Source organism: Lepus europaeus, chromosome 3, assembly GCF_033115175.1.
Source record: "Lepus europaeus isolate LE1 chromosome 3, mLepTim1.pri, whole genome shotgun sequence".
NCBI lineage: Eukaryota > Metazoa > Chordata > Mammalia > Lagomorpha > Leporidae > Lepus > Lepus europaeus.
In genome coordinates, this window is record NC_084829.1 from 58,111,674 (window position 1) to 58,135,916 (window position 24,243).

A 24,243-nucleotide genomic window follows, 5' to 3' on the forward strand; every position below is an offset into this window, starting at 1 on the left:
TTGGGGTGTGAACCAGCGGATGAAAGACCTTTGTCTCTGTCTCTCCCTCTCATTGACTGTAACTCTACCTCTCAAATAAATAAATAAAATCTTTAAATTAAAAAAAAAAAGAAAGTAGAATCTCCTTTAAATTTTAATTCCCTCAAATTGGCACTTAGGGTATGTGAGAAATATATAGGCCCTCAGTGAATACTTGGGGCATAACAGTCCAGGTGTATTGTTGATGTTCCCAAGTGAAGTCAAACAAGTTTTAGTATTACTTATGAAGGGGAATACTACTCCCCCCCCAAAAAAAAAATCACTCAAGCTAATGATTGAAATACTGCGTATGGGAAGTGAGAGACTGGATAGTGCTAGGATTAGGCACTGAAGGAAATTTGGCTTGACAATTTTATTGATAGATTTTAGATCTAACTAATTGGTAGTCTTTCTCATTTACCTTTTTAATAGTCAAAGCAGTATTGCATGGACTAGAAGTGTTATGTCTAATAAGCCTTACATTATCAGGGGGGAACCTCTCAAGTCCTTCCAGTCTGAAATCATATTGGGACACCCTGAGGAGGGGCATGGAAGGATCTACCTCTACTTTCTATGGAGTCTGTATCCCATATATGTCTGATGCCATTGGAATCTTTTGCCTATAAGGAAGAGGGAATTCTAATAGTTGACTTAAATCATTAAACAGGCGGTAGGTTGAATGGCGAGGAACTCTTCCCATGGGGGCAGAGAAAGCCATCATGGAACACAGGCATGTAGGAGAGGAGTCAGGGATTTGCAGGAGTCTTGTAGGAATTTTTTAAGAACCCAATTCATGAGAAAATTCCTTTGGGTTCACTGAGGAAGTCGAGCTGAGAGGGAAGTTGTATAGAGCTTTAAGAAAGTCATGGAAATATGAGGATGAAATAGAGGCACATGATGAGGTACATTATCAAAACATACTACTGCTAAAGTTTGGTGACCCTGAGGGAGTTGGGCAGGAAACGAGGTGGTGTTAAGGGTAGAATGTGTTGCCCAGGTATTGATGAGAGACATGGTGGAGTGTCCTTCAATTTTTAGTGTTATTTCCCCCTTGCAAATTTAGTGGTGGCTAAGGGCGTCAGAAATTGATTTCCCAGTCTTGAGGGCTGGGCATTTCTGGGCCTGGTGTCCTTTTTGCTTACAACATCTGCATGTGTCCAGATCAGAGGGAGCCCTCACATGTGGAGCTTGTTGTGGGTTAAATTTTTCACATTTTTGTAACTGTTTTAGTTGCAACACCAAAAGCTTGCATTGCGTATTTTCCAACTTTTTTGAAATACCATTTTTATAATGCTGGGCTAATGCCTAAAGTTCACACATGTATGCATTTTGCCAGTTAATCTTTATAATCTGTCACCAGTGTTCCAGCCTAAGTCTATTTACAAATTCTGCACAGCCAGAATAGAGGCTGTTTGAGAAGTCACTTCCAGCCCCAAGTGATCATATTATGTTGTATCTAATGGATGGTGACAGCTCCAGTTTCATTCCTTTGTTGTTGATAATTTTGGATATATGACCCGTCAGTTTTGGTGGGAAAGATCTGAGGGATGGCTGCTAGTAATTTTTCTCTTACTTTCATCAGTCTTTGATGGGAATCAGGGATAGTCTTGACACTGTTGAAGGTCTTCAGAAATGGTGGTTCATTTGGCTTTTTCAAACTAAAGTGAAGCATCTCCAGGCTCAACCAACAAGGGCATAAATTGATATAACTTGGGGAATCCTGGAGAGTATGCTCCTAGAACAATTGTAAATTGTTCAAGACACATTACCCTTTGCTTTCTGGGATCAGGAAAATCCTTGGTGATGGCATGTAGTTTTTACGAAAACAAAGGTTTATATGTTATTTTTTTCTATTGGCCTTGCTTGGGAATGGGTACTGGCTGCACACTGTGTTTCATCTACAGGAAACGGGAGCCCAGTGAACCTTAATAGTTATAAGGAGTTTAGGGGTTGAGGGGCAGTTGGTGGAGCACATTCTAGGAGAAAAAGATACAAAGGAGAGTTTCAAGGGGGATTCACATGGCTGAGAAGTTCCCTTGAGAGAAGTAGGATTAAATAGAACAGAAAAACCTCAGGAAATTTCAAGAAACTTTTCTAGCTCAGAAGTCGGGGAATGGATCCCCACTTGAAACAGAGCTGGAAAGAACGACTTCCAGGCTGATAGGTACCTTCGACCTCTAACTCAGCTTCAGACAACATATAGATGATACCCAGCTCACCATGGTTTGTGATTTTTTTTACTTTACAAGGATATAAAAGCAATAGGCATTCAATGAGAGCTATAATTTGAATTTTGAATTCTGATCTTTTCCGGGGCTAGCAACACATGGTCTGAGGCCCTCTTGAGATGCTGGGCAGCACCTCTGAGCAGTAGCACCCAGTCAGCCCTGCCATCACAAAGGGAAACTACTGATGTGCTGCAGTACACTGTATTGCCAAGCAGGGATGTTCAGTAGGTAGGTGAATTAAATGGATTGTCAACTGATGATATTTTCAACTTATAATATGGGCTTTATTGGGACGTAACTCCACTGAATTTGAGAAACATCTATACTCAGGAGTCTTAAATCTAGCTCACTGTGCTTGAGCAGACAGCTGTCTAGAGCCCTGTAGTGTGTAGCTGGACTCACTAGATACTTATAGGAGCAAGCAAAAGGGAGCGGTGGTCTTGATTGGTTGTCTAAGGTCCTTTGGTGGATCAGATCCAAGTCACAGCACCAAGAACTGTGAAAGAAAAACCAAAAGTAGATAGTAGTTAAAGCAGTGAAAACAGATTTTATTCTGGAAATATCACAGTAAGGAAGAGACATAGTAAAACATAACTAGGCTCAATTCCAAATACAGCATGAACAAATGGGAATTTATAGTCAAGTAACAGAGTGAGAGTTAATGGGTGGGTAATTACTAAGAGCAAAGAAACACCAAGGGTAGGACACAGATGAGGAAAATTGAGGATTGAAGTCATATGTTTTGTAAATGGCCTAGCTGGGGATTCTCTCCCAGCTGTCTACTTCCATAGATGGATTTGCAACAACCCTGCTGTATGTTGCTCTTAGTATGGCCTAGAGAACAGGAGCAAGGGGCAACTTGCCATATAGAGGTACACTGGGGTCACTTAAAGCAGGAAAGGGGGCTTAGCTGTTTTCCAGAATATTCTCAGCCTACCTTTTGTATTCCTTTTAAGTTTCAATTTATTGGCAGGATACATAATTATAAGGTGCAAGCAATGTTTGATTTTCATTCCTGTCTCTATAATACTTCTTAGAATTTCATGTATAAAAATTTACTGAATAACCATCCTCTAATCTTTCTAGAATATTTATAAGCTAAAGAATCATGGAAATAAAAACTATAACTTCTTTAGGCATTTCATTGAAATATTAGATTCAGAACCTTGAAGATTATGCCCTTTGAAGATGATTTGTTGCTTGGTCTCTCTTGCTTCTCACTAGTTAGTAAATACTGCTTAAAGTGCCACATAGGAACATTTGACATGTTCTATAAACTGCTCACAGCTTTTGATGATTCTCTTTTTGAAAGTTTTGAGAGATCACTCAATAATAAAAGCAAGTAGTCCCATATAAGTATGGCAAAGTTTTTGTTTTAAACATGTATTTTTTAAGAGTAGAAGATAAACATTAACTAATTTGTATCTGTGATTTGCGATGGTCTAACTTCATTTTAGGAATTCGATTTTAGGATTATAATCTCCCCCCCAATTTCTTTTTTTTTATTTATTTTTTAAAATTTTATTTTATTTGAAAGCAGAGAGATATATATCTTCCACCTGCTGGTTCACTCCCCAGATGGCCGCAATAGGAACTTCTTCCTGGTCTTCCACGCAGGTGGCAGGGGCCCAGACCCATGAGCCATCTTCCACTGCTTTTCCCAGGCCATAGCAGGGAGCTGGATGGGAAATGGAGCAGCCAGGACAGACTGGTGCCCACCTGGGATGCCGGCGTCGCGGGCGGTGGCAGGTGGTGGTCTAGATCGTTCCATTTCAAAGATAAGGAAGCTGAACTTGGATTGCCTTTCCCACCGCATGGGACCCTCTGGGACAGCGACCCCACTTACTTTCCCCTGGGACAAAAGAAAGGAATCTGATCTCATCACCTAATTGATTGCGCCTCCCTTCCCTCCATTCTTGGGGTGCAAGCCTTGGACAAGCTCCCTCGCCCCCCTTTTGCTATTATTTAGTGATGAATTTGCATAACCCAGGCTCCAAAGGCCTTTCCCCGCACCCTTCTGATGCCTGAAGTCCTGCAAGTCAAAACTAGCATCCACTGTTGGAATTCGGGGAAGGGAGAGAGGTCAGTGACTTGCCCAAGGTCACATGCCAAGGCTAATGCAGCCAGGTCAGGAACTCGGGGACTCGTGGGAGCGCCTTTCCCAGCCACAGCGGAGCCGCGGGCCGATCGCAGCCCCAGGGTTCCTGGTGAGGCCTGGGCCGGTGGTGCCCCCAAGAGGCGGCATCCAGTGAGCACTGGGAGCCGCGGGCTGAAGAACGCCGCCGGCACCAGAACCACGGTGCCTGCAGGACCGACGGCCCTGCCCGCACTCCGGGTTCGCCGTTTCTCCCAGAACCATTCACTCAAGGGACTTCAGGCCCCAACTCGGCTCGTCCAAAAAACTTGCCAATGCCTGAGATCGCCAACAGCTGAGTCTGGCAAAGCGCAGCACCTTACCCAGGCCTCAGAATCCCTGTCTGTCAAACGGGCATCTTCACGGAGCTGACGGGAAGCACTGGGTGCACGGGCCCGGCAAACCCCCTGAGTCATCCCTCCGGGGCCGCTGGGTTGCGGTGGGTCCCCCAGGAAGCGCCCCCGCAGCCCCCACAATTTCTTGATACGGGATACTAACCTTAACCACTACCTCTTTCCCAGAAAGTCGTGTTTTTCTCTAAGATTCCACCAGGGTTGAATATTTCCTCTTGTCAGACATTTTGTTGACTAGTGATGATATTGGTTGCTATACCAAATGAGTGCCACCTAATAGTAGAAATAGAAAGTCACCAACCATCAGATGCTGGAAAATAATGGAAGCAAAATAAAGATAAGGTATTCTTTCAAACTCTATGTAGACCAAGGAGGCATTCTGCATTTAGTTAGTTCATTTCTTCCTGCCTCCCACCTTCCCACCTTCCCACCTTCCCTCCCACCTTCTCACCTTCCCTCCCTCCCTCCCTCCCTTCCCTCCCTTCCCTCCTTCCCTCCCTTCCCTCCTTCCCTCCTTCCCTCTTTCCCTCCTTCCCTCCTTCCGGCTGATACTGAGCTCTGTGTGAAAAATCCAATAGACAGATCTTTCCGCAAGGATCTCATGCTCCAGCACAAGTTAATCCCGTATCTGATCAGAAAATAGTGGTAATGCGTTATAAGAGAAGTACCACAAAGTACCATAAAAACCAAATGTGCAGTGAAGGAATCTTCCAGGGAGAGATAGCTATAGGTAAATGCAATTAAAATTTAGAGGAAGAAGAGATTACTTTTGTTTTTAGGCTCCAAGATCAAGCATCCTTGAAAATAGGATGCAAAAGGAAGAAGGTATACCCTGAAATGATTTCATTGGAAACTATTATTTTAAAATATCTTACTATTGAGAAAGTCTGGCATTATGGAAAGAACATAGGCTTTAGAATCAGACTTAACAGCATGTGATTTTCAGTTCTGCCATTTATTTAATAGCTATATCAAGTACCATTGCTTCATTTCTTCAGACTTTAGTATTTTCATCTGAAATGTCATAAGGGAGTTCTGACAATTTAAATGATTAAGTGGGGCTACATTTTTAAAGCATCTAGCAAAATGCCTGCCATATTTCAATGAGTGTTCCCTTTTTTCTCCTATCTCACCCATTTTAAAGTTCTGTCCCATAGATTGTCTTAGAAACATGGAGGCAGGGATTATAAACTGGAGACAATTACAGTAGTGTATTTTTTCATCAAGCCTTTGCTGGCTACTTCTTTGTGTTGTGGAAATGCAGAAAGGGTGAGATTTAAGATTTCAAGAACTAGAGGAATGAGGGTAGAAAAGAGCTTAAACAGATTTACCTCTATTATAATCTCTGTAGTCAAACTAAGCAAGAACAAATCAGTTATTTTTTCTTAGGAAAGGATTATTCTCATTTTTAAACATATATGTAACATGAGCTGATTTCTTTCTGAGAAGTTTGTTCCCTATAACTTTCCTATCTTTTTTGAAAAAGAAACAGCATAAAGAAGCCAAATGTTGTATATGAGGTGAATGCATGTCTGCCTGTTAATGCAGAGTTCAGTCTAAACAATATCACTTTTCACTTTGATTCTAGCTGGCAATGTTGGCATCCCTAATACAATATTGGCTAACTTTGTGTCTTCTTTTTCTTCCTATCAGTTTGATAAGTGTTATTCTTACAACATCCGCCATAGCTTCGGAAAAGAAGGCAAGAGGACAGACTATACACCTTTCAGTTGTCTGAAGATTATCCTAACCAATCCACCAGGCCAGGGGGATTATCATGGTAAGTGCTTCCACTGGATATGTTGGCAAAGTTACAGAAACCCAAGAGCGGTGCAGGAAACACTGAAACCATGTAATGGCCTTTTGCATTACCGTCAGGACCTAGTTTGTAGGTTATGCCAGTCATCAGTGTCAAGCGAGAGCTCCATTACTCTTACAGTGATTTGTCTTATTACTGAACTAGGTCAGGCAAGAGAAACTCATTCTGCTGCACTTCAGCTTGTGCTGGACTAGGCTTTTCAGTTCTCAATTTCCGCCTTCCCCTGCTGTTTTTTGTCTTTCTTGTGTTCTACAAATGTCTTAGAAGGCTGATACCCGGTTTTTAAAAGCCTTTGAAGAATCTAATTTTGGAATAATGGATTCAATAATTTTCGAAAGATTGAAGAGTATGTTTTATTATTACAATTATTTGATTAACCAATCAAGTGTAAGGGAGCAATTTAACAAACTGTGACATGAAACGTATCTGTCAATCTGTCAATTTGCTTGAGGTGTTCATTACAAAAAAAAAAAAAATACATGTCAGATTACTTTGTTGTAGACCTCTGAGTTCAGCAACATTTTTCTAAAACAGTTCTCTAAGCATACTTTGAAAAATCTCCTGATTTGCCTGATTTGTCATGAATGATACAGTAGTTCATATTAGTAAAATTTTCAGATTACCAAAGCTTACTACAATACATCTCAAAACTTTTTTAGAATCCTTTTTTTAAAAAATTTTTTTTAACATTCTCATGTTAATGTGCTATTAATACAAAGAGAATGGAGTCAATGTAGTTCATAAGTACAGTTCTAAGAATGTAATGATACTTCTCCCCTCCTTTCTTTCCTTCCTTCATCTCTTTTCTGTTTCCTTTAATTTTTGAGATAATGATTTTAATTCACATTATAGTCAAACTTACTGCTCCACTAAATAAAAGGTTCATCAAATAAAAAGCTAAAAGACAATAGTTCAGCAGTAATATAGACAAGGGCTATAAACAATGAAAAGATGTCCATTTCACTCATTTACAGTAAAAAATAATCATAGGCCACTAAAACTATAGTAGTATATCTATATCTATTTCCATATATATTAACTACCACAAATAAGAGAAAACGGGATATTTTTCTTTTTAGTCTTGCTTATTCCAGGTAGAATACTCATCTCCAGTTGCATCTGTTTTTGTTGCAAATGTCAGGATTTTGTTCTTTTATTTATGGCTGAGTAATATCCCATCGTGTATATATACCACCTTTTTCTTATCCCAGCATCAGTTGATGAATATCTAAATTGGTTCCATATCTTAGATATTGTGAATTAAGCTTCTGTAAATATGAGAGTGCCTGTGATTCTTTCATATACTACTTTCATTTCCTTTGGACATATTTCCAAGAGTGGGATAGCTGGGTTTTGCAGTAGATCTATTTTTAGTTTTTCTGAGGATTCTCCATATTGTCTTCCATGATGGTTGTTACTAGTTTACATTCTCACCAACAGTGTATTAGGTTACCCTTTCTCCATATCCTCAACAGCATTGGTTATCTGTTGTATTTGATTTTTGTATTACAGTGATTCTGAGGTGAGGTGATACCCCATTGTGATTATTATCCCTGATGGCCAGTGATCCTAAGCATCTTTTCATGTGTCTGTTCGCCATTTGTATGTCCTGCCTCAAAAAAAAAGTCTGTGTATATCCTTTGCCCATTTCTTAACTGGGTTGTTTGTTTTGAGTTTTAGAATCTTAATCTAGGCCGGCGCCGTGGCTCAACAGGCTAATCCTCCGCCTTGCGGCGCCGGCACACCAGGTTCTAGTCCCGGTCGGGGCACCGATCCTGTCCCGGTTGCCCCTCTTCCAGGCCAGCTCTCTGCTGTGGCCAGGGAGGGCAGTGGAGGATGGCCCAAGTGTTTGGGCTCTGCACCCCATGGGAGACCAGGAGAAGCACCTGGCTCCTGCCATCGGAACAGCGCGGTGCGCCGGCCGCAGTGCGCTACCGCGGCGGCCATTGGAGGGTGAACCAACAGCAAAAGGAAGACCTTTCTCTCTGTCTCTCTCTCACTGTCCACTCTGCCTGTCAAAAATAAAAAAAAAAAAATTAAAAAAAAAAAGCATCTTAATCTAATACTGAAGTACAGTATTAAAGAGATTATATACTTATAGGTTGTTCAAGATCAAACAATCACAAACATTATTATAAAGATGTTGCTTGTGTCCAGAGCAATTATGTGTTAAATGGTTTAATTTTCAGTTTTGCAGCACAAAACACTGGTAGTATACATAAAGAAATAACCACATCAAAGGGTTTTTGTTGTTGTTTTAAACTGATTCATGTATCCCTTGTGTGATGTCTCTTAAATGTTGGGGACAGGGGTGGAAGTGGAGATCAGAATTAATTTTCTGGCTTCTGTATTGTTCATTGCTTAGATTTGTTCCTGTTGTCAACTGCCCCCACCCCCACTCCAAATTGTGTGACACATGTTCATGCATAAAATGTTAATCTGAGTACATCTTGGTATTTGTGTTTGTTTTCAACATTGCCAAGGTGCTATGGGAAATTAAAGTAACAAAATTAGAAAAAAAATAAAATTATTAAGAGCAAAAAAAAAAAAAGAAAAAAAAATAAATGTCTATATTCCTATACATTCATTTAATAAATGAAGAAGCGACCAATACAGGGGATACATAGTGATTCTTATCACTTGTGTTATGGTTCCTTTAGGTACCTTTTAGAAATGCAGATTCTCAGACCTCACCAGAAGACATAGAAAATCAGACTTTATTTGCATTTCCCTTGGTGATTTTTATGTCTTCTAAAGTTTGAAAGCCATTGACCCAGATGCTTCTGTGCAGGAGGCCTGTAGCTTTTCTTAGCATAGCAGCTATATCAGGCAGTTAACTCCAAATTGAGTTTGTAGCCAAATAAAATTCTCAGGGATTCTTCGTGTGAATTTCTAGGTCTTAGTATTCATGGCTTATTTTGTTGTTTTTTATGAGCTTAAATGTAAGACTTTATATTTTGTATTCCTGTTAAATCTTATATCTTGTTTATTACAGTGCATTGTTGGATTTTTTTCTTAATTTAAAATCTATCCAGGACTGATGTTAAGGCACTGGTTAAGACTCCTGCATCCTGTATGAGAGTGCCTGAGTTCTCAGTTCTTGCTTAGGCTCCTGACTATAGCTTTCTGCCAACACAGACCTTGGGAACAGCTAAAGTGGTTGGTACCTGCCACCCTCTTGGGAGACCAGGATTTACTGAGTTCCTGGTTCTGGCTATTATGCACATTTTGGGAATGAACCATTGGATGGAAATTCTTTCTATCTGCTTCTCAAAAAAGAAAAGAAAACCACAAAACAAAAACTTTTGTAAATCAAGAACTATAGAAGTCTTTCTTACCCAAGGGGATATATTCAGACTCAAAATGGATGCCTGAAAAGGCAAATGGTGCCACATCGTATATGTACAATGGTTTTTTTTTTTTTTTTTTTTTTTTTTCCTGTACTTACATACCTGTGGCAAACTTTGATTTATAACTTAGGCACATTTAGAGATTAAAACCAACAGTAATAATATATAGATCAATTATAACAGACCTTAAAGGAGAATATGATCTTTCTCTGTCAAAATATCTCATTATACTATACTCATCCTTCTTAGATGATGTGAACTGATACAGTAGCCTGTGTGATGAGATGAAGTGACATGACTATTACCTTCTAATCATATGTCAGGAGATAGATCATTGAGCCATGATGATGTAGATGTTTGATAATTGGGGGATTTTTTTTTTTTCTGAAACTGTTTTCAAGAACATATTTGGAAATTATTGTCTCCTTAACCCATCAGAGTGCTCTGCAGTGGTTGGAATCCTTGAGTGAGCATTTGGGTAACTTGAATGCTATATTCCATTCAAGGACTGTATTCCATATTTTGACCTTTAATGTCTGTGCAGTTTGAAACACTTAGGCAAATGTCAGCAATGTCCCTAGTGCTGGTTCTGCTTCAGTTTCTTCTTCATCTTCCTCTTTCTCTGTAGATGACTCAGCCAGTTTGCCCAGTTCTGCATTTGTTAACACTGATGGCCTTCAATACATTCTTCCACTTTTTTCTTAAGTGTGTGTGTGGCAAATCCTTCTCCACCAGCTTGTCTTACTGCATAAATGATTTTCTTAACTTCTCCATTGGTCCCTAAGAAGCTTTTGAAATCATTCATGACTTCATTCCATCAGTTCTCCCAGCAGGCATTTAACAGTTTCTGGTTTTAATTCATCCATTGCAGCTTTGATGAATGTACTGTGTCAGCACTAGTGAATGATTTCCAACACTGCATTATGTCTAGATTAGAGTCAGCATCAATTACTGATTGAAGGTGATCCAATACCAGGTAGATGTTTGTGCCTTGACAAACCAAATGATGCTCTGGTCAAATGGCTGAAGTACTGAGGTTTTATTTGGAGGTACAAATACAACTCTGACATTTTGATTTTCATAGCAAATAAATTCAGGATGGCTAGGTGCATTAACTATTATGAAGGTACTTCAAAATGTTTGTGAAGATGGAATTAAAAGATAAGTTCATTTTGGTGTAAAAAAATTGAAATCCAGTCATAGTTTTGTTTTAAAACACACTTTTCATGAATTTTTTGGAGACCCCTTATATACATGGATTTCAAAATTTTTTCACCAAAAATAGATGAACCTTCAATTTCATTTTCCATGAACTTTTTGAAGTATCTTCATAGTAAGAGGATTTCAAATCCCAACTCTTCCTCTTCTAAGTATTTTTTTTTTCTCCTCTGGAATGAAGCATTGTTGGAACCATTCCATAAACAAGACAGCTGTCACCCACCCTTTCTGATTGTGTTGCCAAAACATCGGCAGATAATTTTTGTTTCTTATGAAAACATGGATTCTTTACTCTGTACAGTGTGCCTGGCTTTATACCCCATCTCATTGCCACATAGTACCCGAGTTAATATTTCCTTCCATATATTATGTGATGCACCTGCACTTTTTTTTTTTTAAGATTTATTTTTATTTACTTAAAAGTCAGAGTTACAGAAAGAGGGAGAGGAAGAGAGACAGAGATCTTCCATCAACTGGTTCACCCCCTAAGTGGCTGCAATAGCCAGAACTGGGACAGGCCAAAGCCAGGAGCCAGGAACTTCTTCTGGATCTCCCACATATGTGTAAGGCCCAAGCACTTGGATCATCCTCTGCTGCTTTCCTGGGTGCACTAACAGGGAGCTGGATCAGAAGTGAAACAGCCAGAAATAGAATTGATGCCTATATGGGATGCTGGCATCACAGGCAGCAGCTTTACCCATTATGTCCCAATGCCAGCCCCACCCCTGCACTTTTATAAATGTACATACTATTTGACATTTCCTACCAGAAGGGCCTTGTTTCATTGAAATTGAAGAATTATGTTGGATGGAATTCTTTCTCCTTAATTAACTTCTTCAGCTCTGCCAGAAATGTTGTAGTACCTTCTAGATGCTTCTTGTCTCTTTAATAGGTTTGGAATGAAATAGCAAAATTATTACTGAATCTCTAACACATGACTACTGTCTCATTCCTTTCAAGGGTTTCCTTGTTAAAGACTGCAGAGATTCAGTGCTTTCTTGGTGCAACATGTTGCCATCAGTTGGAATATGTTTTCTGTTATGTCTTCCACCCACAAATTTAATGCCTTTTTCATCTTAACTAAGCTTTTGACTTGCACCGGTCTGTAACTTTTGCAGTTTGAAGTAGCACAGTAAAACTCCCATGAGTTTCTTTTTTTTTTATTTACAATTTCACAGATGATGTCTTACTGTAGATTCTAGCAATCTCACCATACAATTTTTTTTTTCTTATTAATTTGGCAACTTTCATTTTATCATTTGAAGGAAGCACTTTTGATGGCTTCTTTTGGATGTCCTAGTTGCTAATGTCACCATTCTCGAGATTTGGGGTCATTATTAAGTAAAATAAGGGTTCCTAGAGCACAGCACCATAATAACCACAATAGTCAATATGATAACTAAAATAGCTACTAAGGGATGAAGGGTCAGGCAGCATATATAGTGTGGATACACTGGAGAAAAGGTTAATTAAATCCTAAGTGGAGGAGTTGGCATGGCAGAAGAGTTCATTATACTACTCAGAATTTGCAAAATTTAAAACTGGTAAATTGTTTAATTCTGGAATTTTTATTTAATATTTTATTAATATCCTAAAATATTTTCTAATTTCATATAAAATGTTAAAATTTGTATTTAATATTTTAGCACCCTCAGTAGACATTATTTCACTAATACAAATTACCCGAATGGTGGTTCACCAGTTACAAATCTCGTAGGTATAACTAATAACTAAATTCTGGCCTGTGTTTACCTGTTTCTCAGGTTTGTGTTGAAAACTTTGTCAGACACAAGCTGTTAATAATGTTAGTTGAGTATGCTTTCACTCCATTTTCTGTTGCCTTGTGAATTCAACCCTTTCTAATTTAAAGATAATTCTCTTTGATACAGAAGGTAGAAACAAAGTAAGTATTTTCAAGTTCTGTTTTCTTTAAATAGTGATTCTGTTTTTTCTATTTTATGATAGTGATTTTAACTTTCGAAGACCTTCTGTGTCCATTAGTACTTTGGCAATCTTTCCTTCCTTCTTGGCCTGTCTTCTCTGACTTTTATACAGGGCTAGCCATAGTTTCAAATCTTATTTGGATAAATCATTGTAATCTGTTTTCCTTTCTGTGCCCTGTAATAATCCTGAGCTTAACCAGTAATTCCCTCTATACCTTCATTTCTTTCCCACTGAGGTTTTTTTGTAATTTATTATTAGGTTTTTCAAGAATAATAATGATAGCTAACATATCACAAGTGCTCATTACATACCACGAGGCTGCAACAGGTTCATACTCGACTCTGAAAGGAAATTTGTGAAGTAGATACTATTATTTCTCTTATTGACAGGAAATGTAATTGAGTCAACAAGGAAATAAAAAACTTGCCTGAGGTCACCCAACCATTATAACTACTGGGATTCCAGCCCAGGCAATTTAGCTCCAGATTTTATAGTTTCTCAAAATGTTTGGTGATACTCAAAGTTATTAGGTTTTAATATTATCATAGTATATACTGTAAATTTTGTAAATGCTATAGTTCATAGGAGTCCATAGTGTTAATGATGGATATTTTTATTTGTAGTAAGATTTTTGGTAAATACATTTGTTTTTCATCCTGGCTCTTTTCTGTTGTTTTATTATAAAAGAACTGCCCATTGATTTAATTAAATTGCACACTTGTTTTCAGTTAGCTTACTAATGCATTATTTATATGACTGAAAAAAGTAATCCAAATTTCCTGTATTAAATTTTCTGATAAGTATTTTGACTTTCATTGCAGTTTCTTATTAGAATATCTAAAATTTTGTAGCTATTGGCTTAATGAGTCATGTTCAATTCAGTTCTTCTGTGTTCTTATTTACACAAATATTTCTTTTATATTCATTTTTATTCCTATGAAGTAAGATAGAGATGAATGTATATACTATATATAAGTTGTTTTTCTAATTGTTACTTACTTTTATTTGAAAGGGAAAGAGAGAGAGACCAAAGCAGATAGAAATCTATCTACTGGTTCGCTTCCGAAATGCCCTTAACAACTGGGGCTCAGCCAGGCTGACGGGAGGAGCCTGGAACTCAACCTGGATTTCCCATGTGGATCATAGGGACTCAAGTACTCGAGTCATCATCTGCCTCCCAGAGTGCAAAGTTACAGGACACTGGAATAGGAAATGCAGCCAGGACTCTGATAACAGAGTGCAGGCATCCTTAGCTGTGTCTTATTGCTACAACAAATGCCCATCTAAGTTGTTTTTCTATGAGAGTTTCTTGTTTGTCCATCTTCTTTCCTTGATCCACCTATATTTAAATGGGCTCTACGCTACAGAAAATAAACACAGCATTTTTTTCTGAAAGTGATGTGAGATTTTGTATTTTTCAGAGTTTGTACTTTTTTCTTTTTGTTATCTGTTTCTCATATGCATTTTATTTATATTTTCTATACTAGAAAAAATGTGAAACTGTAAAGTTTTTAGATAAACTGTTATAGCTATGTTGTGATTATCTGTGCTTGTTAGCAAGTAGCATAATTGAAGCAAGTTTCCTCCTCCCAGTGAATGGACATCTCAGCCTGAGAATGCTGGAATGTTTTATGGAACTCTTGAGCCTGTAGTACCCTGATAACCGTATAGCTCAGTTGTCATTTAGATAAAGACAGGAAAGCAGTTGCACCCATGGGCAATTAACTTTTTTATTAATAAGCTGTTAGACAATTAAGGGGAGCTTAGACAGTCTCTCGAGTGTGGTATTGTACTAAGTCCTAGGTAAATAACCTCACTGGTGTACTGACTTGTTTCTTGTTGTCAGGGTGCCCATTCCGTCACAGTGACCTGGAGCTGCTGAAGCAGAAGTTGCAGTCATACAAGATCTCTCCTGGAGGGATAAACGAGGTAAGCCACATGTTGCTCTGCATCCTCCGTAATGAGGCGTCAGACGGATCCTCTCAGTTTTGTTTAAGTTCTCGCAGAGGTGCTGTGTACTGCTGTCAGGCCTCACACCAGACATCCTGTCTTCTAGACGAATTAAGCTGAAGCCTTGACTTTGCTGGTTTAGGCTCCTTGAAAATTCTGGTGCTTCTGTCTACTAGATTGCATTTTTCTAGGTAATAAAAGGAGCTGGAAATCTTTTTTTTCTCTGAGTTTATTTTACAATCTAAGTTGAGAACATCATTTTAAAAATAAATTTTAGAGCAATGTATTGAAGCTTATTAATGAAGCTGAAAATTAATGATAGTGTATTTCATTATGGGAAATTGTTTTCTGAGCAGACGATACTGTGTATTCTAGCTGAATGTTCTGATAGGCATCAGTTGTTGGTATATTTAATCTACACTTCTCATCGTAGTTATTGGGTCTAATAGATTTTCAAAGTACTCTGCTTTTTGAACTGTTTAAATAAAAAAGAAATACTCAAATTATAAAGCCAAATATTTGAGTACATCTTTTAATAAGTTTGCCTTAAAAAAAAAAAAGGATCTTCAAAAAGTTCATGGAAATGTGTATTATGAAGAAACTGCAGAGATTTCAAAAATTTTTTTACACTGGGATAAACATCTTTCAAAAAAATTTTTCTTGCTGGGAGCCAGAAATTCAATCTTGATCTCCTGCATGGATGATAGAAATCCAATCACTTGAGTCATCACCACTGCCTCCTAAGGTCTGCATTAGCAGAGAGCTAGTAAACTTGCGTTTTAATTCCATTTTTCCCTGAACTTTTTGAAGCCCAATTTGAATTGTCACACTGCGAAGACTTCTATCTGTGGTCTACTTTTGATGTGGATTTTGAAGGAGATGAAGAGGAGCTTTTGCTTCCCTAACTTAAGAAGAGCGATCAGTGTTTTAGAGCTAGAACACATAATGCATCTTTAAATGATTATTTTTTACTTGAAGAAAAATATAACTCTGTAAAATTCTGCTTCTACCTCTGTGTCCAAAGTTCAAATTAAGTATAGGTATTCATACTCAAATCTTGGGATTTTGGTGCTAACTTTGAACAAAACCATGCTTAAGGTGGTGTGGTAGGTACCAAGAAGAATCAGGTGTATAACCTGTTCCCACTGACCAGTTTCTAGAGGAAATGATAAGCACAGTTTTATGAGAGAGGTGCACATAGAGTGTCTTGGGTCTCCTGATGAGGGAGAGACTATAACCAGATGGGGAGAACAAGGGACACTTTCTGGAAGAGATACGCTTTGAATTAAACCTTGAGAGAAGATTGGAAATTAGGAAAAACAATGTATGAGTAAAAGGCAGAAAGCTTATAGGATTACTAGGGTTTCAAGTTTAGTGGTGCACCCTACAGAAACTATTTTTTTTTTTTTAAGATTTATCTATTTATTTCAAAGACAGAGTGACAGAGAGAAAGGGGGAGACAGAAAGAAAGAGAAATATTCTGTCTGTGGTTCACCCCCAAAATAGCCTCAGTGGCCCAAGCTGGGCCAGGGTAATAGTCAGGAGCCTGGAACTACATCCAAGTCTCCCAAATAGGTGGCAAGGGCTCAAACACTTCCACCATGATCTGCTGCTTTTCCAGGTGCATTAACAGGGAGATGGATTGGAAACGATGCAGCCAAGACTCAACTCATCGCTCCGTTATAGGATGCCGGCATCACAAGCAGCAACTTAACCCACTGCACTACCATGCCAGTCCCTAGTACAAACATATACTTGGGCAGATTTGTTTAGAGTAGGGTCACTTAAGTGTCAGAGAATATGGAATTGCACCACCTTAGAGAATTTAGAAATAGAAGTCTGATGTTCTTTCTGATTAGACTTGTAGAGCTGTGGGGTTGGAAAGAACATTGAAAAACCACTCTCTGTTACGGAGTCCTAGGATATGATATGCCATGGGTACACAGCTAGGTCAGTGATAGAACCAGAAAGCCAGGCCCTCTTAAGATTTTTTTTTTTTCTCAGCCCCATAACTGATTATTGTGAATTTGCTCTGGGGGAAAAGGAGTAGAAAGTTGAAAGCTATGTCTCAAAGTGGAATTTTGGCTAAAGCTTGTTGCTTTTTTTTTTTTTTTTTTTTTTTCATTAAAAGGAAATGAAATTTAGTCAAGATAAGCAGAATCACAAGAGAGAAGAAATATATTAGGGCAGTGAAGTATCATAAACTCAGAGAGAATTTTGAGAATAGGGTGAGGTCCAGAGAGTCTCCTCTAGCAGAGATTACGATAAGGACTGAGTGGAGCGATTGTTTAAGATGCTGATTGTAACTGCTAAGTGGGTCAGTCAACTTTGATATTGGTAAAAGGTATCAATATAGTGGTGGAAACCAAAGGCAAGATTTTTTTTTTATATAGTACCTTTTTATTTTTTATTGTAACTTTTATTTAATAAATATAAATTTCCAAAGTACAACTTTTGGATTATAGTGGCTTCCCCCCCCCCCCATAACTTCCCTCCCACCTGCAACCCTCCCATCTCCCCCTCCCTCTCCCATTCCATTCACATCAAGATTCATTTTCAATTCTCTTTATATACAGAAGATCAATTTAGTATATATTAAGTAAAAATTTCAACAGTTTGCACCCACACAGAAACACAAAGTGTAAAGTACTGTTTGAGTACTAGTTATAGCATTAATTCACATTGTACAACACATTAAGGACAGAGATCCTACATGGGGAGTAAGTGCACAGTGACTCCTGTTGTTGACTTAACAAATTGACACTCTTGTTTATGGGGTCAGTAATCACCCTAGGCTCTTGTCATGAGTTGCCAAGGCTATGGAAGCCTTTTGAGTTCACCGACTTAGATCTTATTTAGACAAGGTTATAGTCAAAGTGGAAGTTCTCTCCTCCCTTCAGAGAAAGGTACTTCCTTCTTTGATGGCCCATTCTTTCCACTGAGATTTCACTCGCAGAGATCTTTCATTTAGGTTCTTCCCCCCCCCCCCCTTGTCGGAGTGTCTTGGCTTTCCAGGCCTAAAATACTCTCATGGGCTCTTCAGCCAGATCTGAATACCTTAAGGGCTGATTCTGAGGCCAGAGTGCTGTTTAGGACATCTGCTATTCTATGAGTCTGCTGTGTATCCCATTTCCCATGTTGGATCATTCTCTCCTTTTTGATTCTATCAGTTAGTCTTAGCAGACACTAGTCTTGTTTATGTGATCTCTCTGACTTATCATTATGATGAAATATCTTATCATTATGATGAAATATGAACTGAAACTGATCACTTGACTAGTGAGATGGCATTGGTACATGCCACCTTGATGGGATTGAATTAGAATCCCCTTGCACATTTCTAACTCTACCATTTGGGGCAAGTCAGATTGAGCATGTCCCAAGTTGTACATCTCCTCCCTCTCTTATTCCCACTCTTATATTTAACAGGGATCACTTTTCAGTTAAATTTAAACACCTAAGAATAATTGTGTGTTAATTAAAGAGTTCAACCAATAGTATTAAGTAGAACAAAAAAAATACTAAAAGGGATAAAGTATTAGGTTGTTCATCAACAGTCAGGACAAGGGCTGATTAAGTCACTGTTTCTCATAGTGTCCATTTCACTGCAACAGGTTTCCAAAAAGACAAGATCTTAAAAGGCGGTTGGATATAAGATAGTGTGAGTGATTTTTTCAAAAAATGTGCTAGTAAAAGTGTTGTCCCAATGATATTACCTTAAGCATCACAGGAGATCATAATTTGTGGGTTTAAGATGGAAGGAGACCTGAGTCTATGGTAGAGGAGAGGAAAATGTTTACCTATTGAGCTGTCCCTTGAGTTTTTTCTTTTGTTCTTTGATTTGTTCTTGATTTGTTTTATTTACTTCAAAGTCAGAGTTACAGAGTGAGAGGTCTTCTATCTGCTGGTTCACTCTCCAAATGACTGCAACAGCTAAGACAGCCAAGTGCCAGGAGCTTCTTCAGGTCTCCTGTGTGGGTGCAGGGGACCAAGCACTTGGACCATCCTCCATTGCTTTCCAGCACATTAGCAGGGAGCTGGATCAGAAGTGGAATAGCCAGGACCTGAACTGGCACCACAGGTGGCAACTTAATCCACTAGACCACAGCACCAGCCCCTCCTGAGTTTCTGAGTTGCCTGAATGAAGGAATGAATTTCTTTCTTTCTTTCTTTCTTTCTTTCTTTCTTTCTTTCTTTCTTTCTTTCTTTCTTTCTTATTTATTTATTTATTTTTATTTTTTTTATTTTTTTGACAGGCAGAGTGGACAGTGAGAGAGAGAGACAGAGAGAAAGGTCTTCCCTTGCCGTTGGTTCACCCTCCAATGGCCACCGCGGTTGGCACGCTGCGGCCGGCGCACCGCGCTGATCCGATGGCAGGAGCCAGGTGCTTCTCCTGGTCTCCCATGGGGTGCAGGGCCCAAGCACTTGGGCCATCCTCCACTGCACTCCCGGGCCACAGCAGAGAGCCGGCCTGGAAGAGGGGCAACCGGGACAGAATCCGGTGCCCTGACCAGGACTAGAACCTGGTGTGCCGGCACCGCAAGGGGGAGGATTAGCCTAGTGAGCTGCGGTGCCGGCCTGAATTTCTGTTTTTCTTTGTGTCTTATAGCAGTTCAGTGACATAGACTTTGGTAGCTGCATTAAAAATGTTCAAAGAGTAAGTGGGCACATTTTTATATGAGGTGGATCATACAATATCTTTGGTGGTGTGCAGAGAAAGGTGAATAGGAAATCAAGAACACAAATGGGAAAGTAACCTACTGAGGAAAAGAGGGTATATACTTGGACAACAGGATGGTGTCTGAGAACAGTATGGCCCTTGTCCAGTGTGCAAAGTGAAGGGAAGTTGACGAACTGTATCAGCTGGCCATACTTTTCCCTGTGACTAAGAGTTCTGGTCATCAGCTGAGAGTAAAGATGTTAGGGATGGTGTTCTGGACGTGAGAAAGGTTAGTAATTGCAACTAGCAGATTTGAAAGGGAATTTAGAAGAGAATACGAGGCTTTTCGTTAGCTTTTATAGAGTTACTTTTTAAAAAATGCAGACTGTTTAACATATGTATTTACATAATGCAATTGATGTATATACCTTTTGCTTTTGACCCCATTGTATTCTTCCATTTAACCTCAACCCATAAATATATCTTTTACTTAGTGGAAGCCAGTTAGTGATTTCCACATCATGTTGAACCTACACTGTAACTTCTAACTGAGGTGAACACAAGTGGATAGAGCGTGTGGGCAAACTGTAAATAACATTTTGCGTTTATTTGTTATCTCTGTGGAGTGGATGTCAGTAAGGCAAAGCAGCTGGTGAACTGTATTCTAAAGGACAGAGAGTTGATGAATGAAAAATCCATGCAAAACATTTGATAAATGCTTAGTTGTAGTTGCAGATTAGATCTTTTTTTTCCTTTTTCTTTTTATTTCATAAATGTGAATTTACAAAGTGCAACTTTTGTATTGTTGTGGCTTCCCCCCTCCAACCTCCCTCCCTCCCGTGACCCTCCCCTCTCCCTCTCCCTCTCCTATCCCGCCCCTTATCGAGTTTCATTTTCAATTACTTTCATATACTGAAGATCAACTTAGTATATACTAAGAAGGATTTCAACAGGCTGCATTCACACAACCGCACAAGGTATAGGGTATTGTTCGACGAGCAGTGTTTTTACGTTTCATAGTAAAACACATTAAGGACAGAGATTCTACGTGGGGAGCATGTACCCAGTGACTCCTGTTGTTGATTTAACAATTGGCACTCTTATTTATGACGTCAGCAATCACCCGAGACTCTTGCTATGAGCTGTCTAGGCTATGGAAGCCCCTTGAGGTCACCAACTCTAGACTTGTTTAGTCAAGGCCGTATCACAGTGGAGGTTCCTTCCTCCCTTCAGAGAAAGGCGCCTCTCTCCTTGATGGCCTGTTCCTTCTGCTGGGGTCTTGTTCACCAGGATCTTTCACTTAGATTGTTTTTTGCCACCGTGTCATGGCTTTCCATGCTTGTGAGACTCTCATGGACCTTTTAGCCAGATCCAAATGTCCCAAGGGTTGATTCTGAGCCAGGAGTGCTGTTTTGGGCGTTTGCCATTCTATGAGTCTGCTGTGTGTCCTGCTTCCCCCACAGGATCATTCTCTCCCTTTTAATTCTATCCTTCATTATTACACTGGTCTTATTTGTGAAATCTCTTTGACACATACCCTATCTTTTTGATCGGTTGTGTATTTATACTTATCACTTAACCAAGTGTGCTGGCATTGGTACCTGCCTCCTTGGTAAGATTGATTTGAAATCCCCTGGCACATATCTAGTTCTACCATTAGAGGTAAGTCCGAGTGAACATGTGCCAACCTATATATCTCCTCCCTCTCTTATTCCCACTCCTATGTTTAACAGAGATCACTTTTCTGTTAATTTTAAACGCCTAAGAATGATTGTGCATTGATTACAGAGTTCAACCAGTGGTCTTATGTAGAACAAACAGAGCAACAACAACACCACCACCAACAACAAAAATACTAAAAGGAATAAAATAGTAAGTTGTTCTTCAACAGTCTAGACAAGGGCTGGTCCTGTCATTGTCTCTCATAGTGTCCATTTCACTTCAATGGGTATCATTTTAGATGCTCATTTAGTTGCCATCGATCAGGGAGAACAAATGATATTTGTCCCTTTTGGACTGGCTTATTTCACTCAGCATGATGTTTTCCAGCTTCCTCCATTTTGTTGTAAATGCCCGGATTTCATTGTTTTTTTACTGCTGTATAGTGTTCCATAGAGTACATATCCCATAGTTTCTTTATCCAGTCACCCGTTGATGGACATTTAGGTTGATTCCATGTCTTAGCTATTGTGAATTGAGCTGCAACAAATATCGAGGTGCAAATGGCTCTTTTTTTCTCCCCTTTAATTCCATTTGGGTAAATTCCAAGGAGTGGGATTTCTGGGTCTTGTGGTAGTGCTATATCCAGGTTTCTGAGAACTCTCCAAACTGTCTTCCATAGTGGCTTTACCAGTTTGCATTCCCACCAACAGTGGATTAGTGTCCCTTTTTCCCCGCATCCTCGCCCGCATCTGTTGTTGGTTGATTTCTGTATGTAAGCCAATCTAAAAAACTCCAAATGCATTCTAAAACATTTAATGAAAATCAAGAAAATGTCATTAACATGCATGTAAAGTAAAATTCAATGTAGGTTTTGTTTCAGAGAGAAATTTCTTGAAAAATGGAAATATTTGGATATTTTAAATAATTGGAATTTTGGTAATTAGAAGAGAGAATATTGTGATTAAGCTCGCATCTCATTTTTTAAAAAGCATACTCACTTTCCTTTTTGATTAGGCTTAATAGTGCTAAATGATTATCAGAGTCACTGAAAATCAGTAAGCTTAGTATCCAGCTAAAGAAGATAGCAGTTGAACCACAAAATGTGGCCAAAGAAAAATGAACAGTTCCCCTCCCTCCTCTAAAAAGAGAAAAACATGGCTTTCGATTCCCCCACCAAGTCACAAAAGCTATGTGAAAGAAATCAAGCTTAAAACGCTATGCTAGGCCGGCACCATGGCTCAACAGGCTAATCCTCCGCCTTGTGGCGCTGGCACACCGGGTTCTAGTCCCGGTCGGGGCACCGGATTCTGTCCCGGTTGCCCCTCTTCCAGGCCAGCTCTCTGCTGTGGCCAGGGAGTGCAGTGGAGGATGGCCCAAGTGCTTGGGCCCTGCACCCCATGGGAGACCAGGAGAAGCACCTGGCTCCTGCCATCGGATCAGCGCGGTGCGCCAGCCGCAGTGCGCCGGCCGCGGTGGCCATTGGAGGGTGAACCAACGGCAAAGGAAGACCTTTCTCTCTGTCTCTCTGTCACTGTCCACTCTGCCTGTCAAAAACAAACAAACAAACAAAGGAAAACTATGTTCTATGATTCCATTTGTGTGACATTCTGGAAAAGACAACCCATAGGTTTAGAAAGCAGAGATTATTGAGAGTAGGATGTTAGTTACAAGGAATGAGGAGAAATATTTTCGAGTGATGGGAATGTTCCATCTTGATTGTAGTGGTGACATCAGGACAATTTGTTGAATTTCCTACCAGTGGTATATTTTACTGTATGAAAATTAGACTTTATTTTTTAAAATATTTTATTTATTTATTTGAGAAGTGAAGTTACAGAGAGAGGGAGAGACAGAAAGGTCTTCCACCCACTGGTTCACTCCCTAAATGGCTGCAATGGCTAGAGCTGGGCTGATCCAAAGCCAAGAGCCTGGGACTTCTTCTGGGTTTCCCACTTGGGTGCAACGGCCCAAGGACTTGATCCATCTTCCACTGCCCTTCCAGGCCATAGGAGAGGGCTGGATTGGAACAGGAGCAGCTAGGACTAGAACCGGCACCTATATGGGATGCCAGCACTGCAGGTGGAGGATTAACATAGTATATCACAGTGCCAGCCCCTAGACTTTATTTTTAATGGAAGAAAGAAGAGGGTAGGTGGGAAGTAGCTTAGTTGAGCCAAATATTCATCTTCTGTAGCATAAATTCAGTGAAGTTAATAAATCAAGTATGTACAGTATAAGCATGTAATTTAAAATGATAAAAGCAATACCCTATATAACCCAAAATTGAAATGGTTAAAGTAATTGTCACTTGGGAGCAAATCAATCATTAGGATGAAATATATGGGAACTGTTTATTAATATGGCACCTTTTTTTAAAAAAAGATTTATTTATTTGAGAGAGTTACAGAGAGGGGGAGACAGAGAGAAAGGTCTTCCATCCGCTGATTCACTCTTCAGATGGCCACAACAGCGGAGCTGAGCCCATCTGAAGCCAGGAGCCAGGAGCTTCTACCAGGTCTCCTATATGGATGCAGAGGCCTAAGCAATTGGGCCATCCTCTATGGCTTTCCCCGGCCATAAGCAGGGAACTGGATCAGAAGACGAGTAACTAGACTTGCACTGGCATCCTATGGAATGCCAGTGTCACAGGTGGAGGCTTGGCCTGTTATGCCACAGCACTGACCCTGGCACTTTACAAAAAAGAAAAGATTTATTTAGTTGAAAGGCAGAGTTAGAGTTAGAGTTAGAGTTAGAGTTAGAGAGAGAGAGAGAGAGGGAGGGAGATCTTCCATCTGCTGGAGGGAGGGAGGGAGGGAGGGAGGGAGATCTTCCATCTACTGGTTCACTCCCCAAATGTCCGCAACAGCTAGAGCTGGACCAATCTGAAGCCAAGAGGCAGGAGTTTCT

General features: G+C 39.6%; 1 protein-coding gene across 2 annotated transcripts in view; it reads left to right on the forward strand.

Annotated features, from left to right (window-relative positions):
• PRIM2 (DNA primase subunit 2) overlaps positions 1-24,243 on the forward strand; it is a 333,865-nt gene that overhangs the window by 281,800 nt on the left and 27,822 nt on the right. For both annotated transcript variants that reach the window (XM_062186315.1, XM_062186314.1), the window contains exons 11-12: positions 6,387-6,513; positions 14,911-14,993. In XM_062186315.1, coding sequence (XP_062042299.1) covers positions 6,387-6,513; positions 14,911-14,993 — 210 coding nt within the window. The remainder of the gene's footprint in view (positions 1-6,386; positions 6,514-14,910; positions 14,994-24,243) is intronic.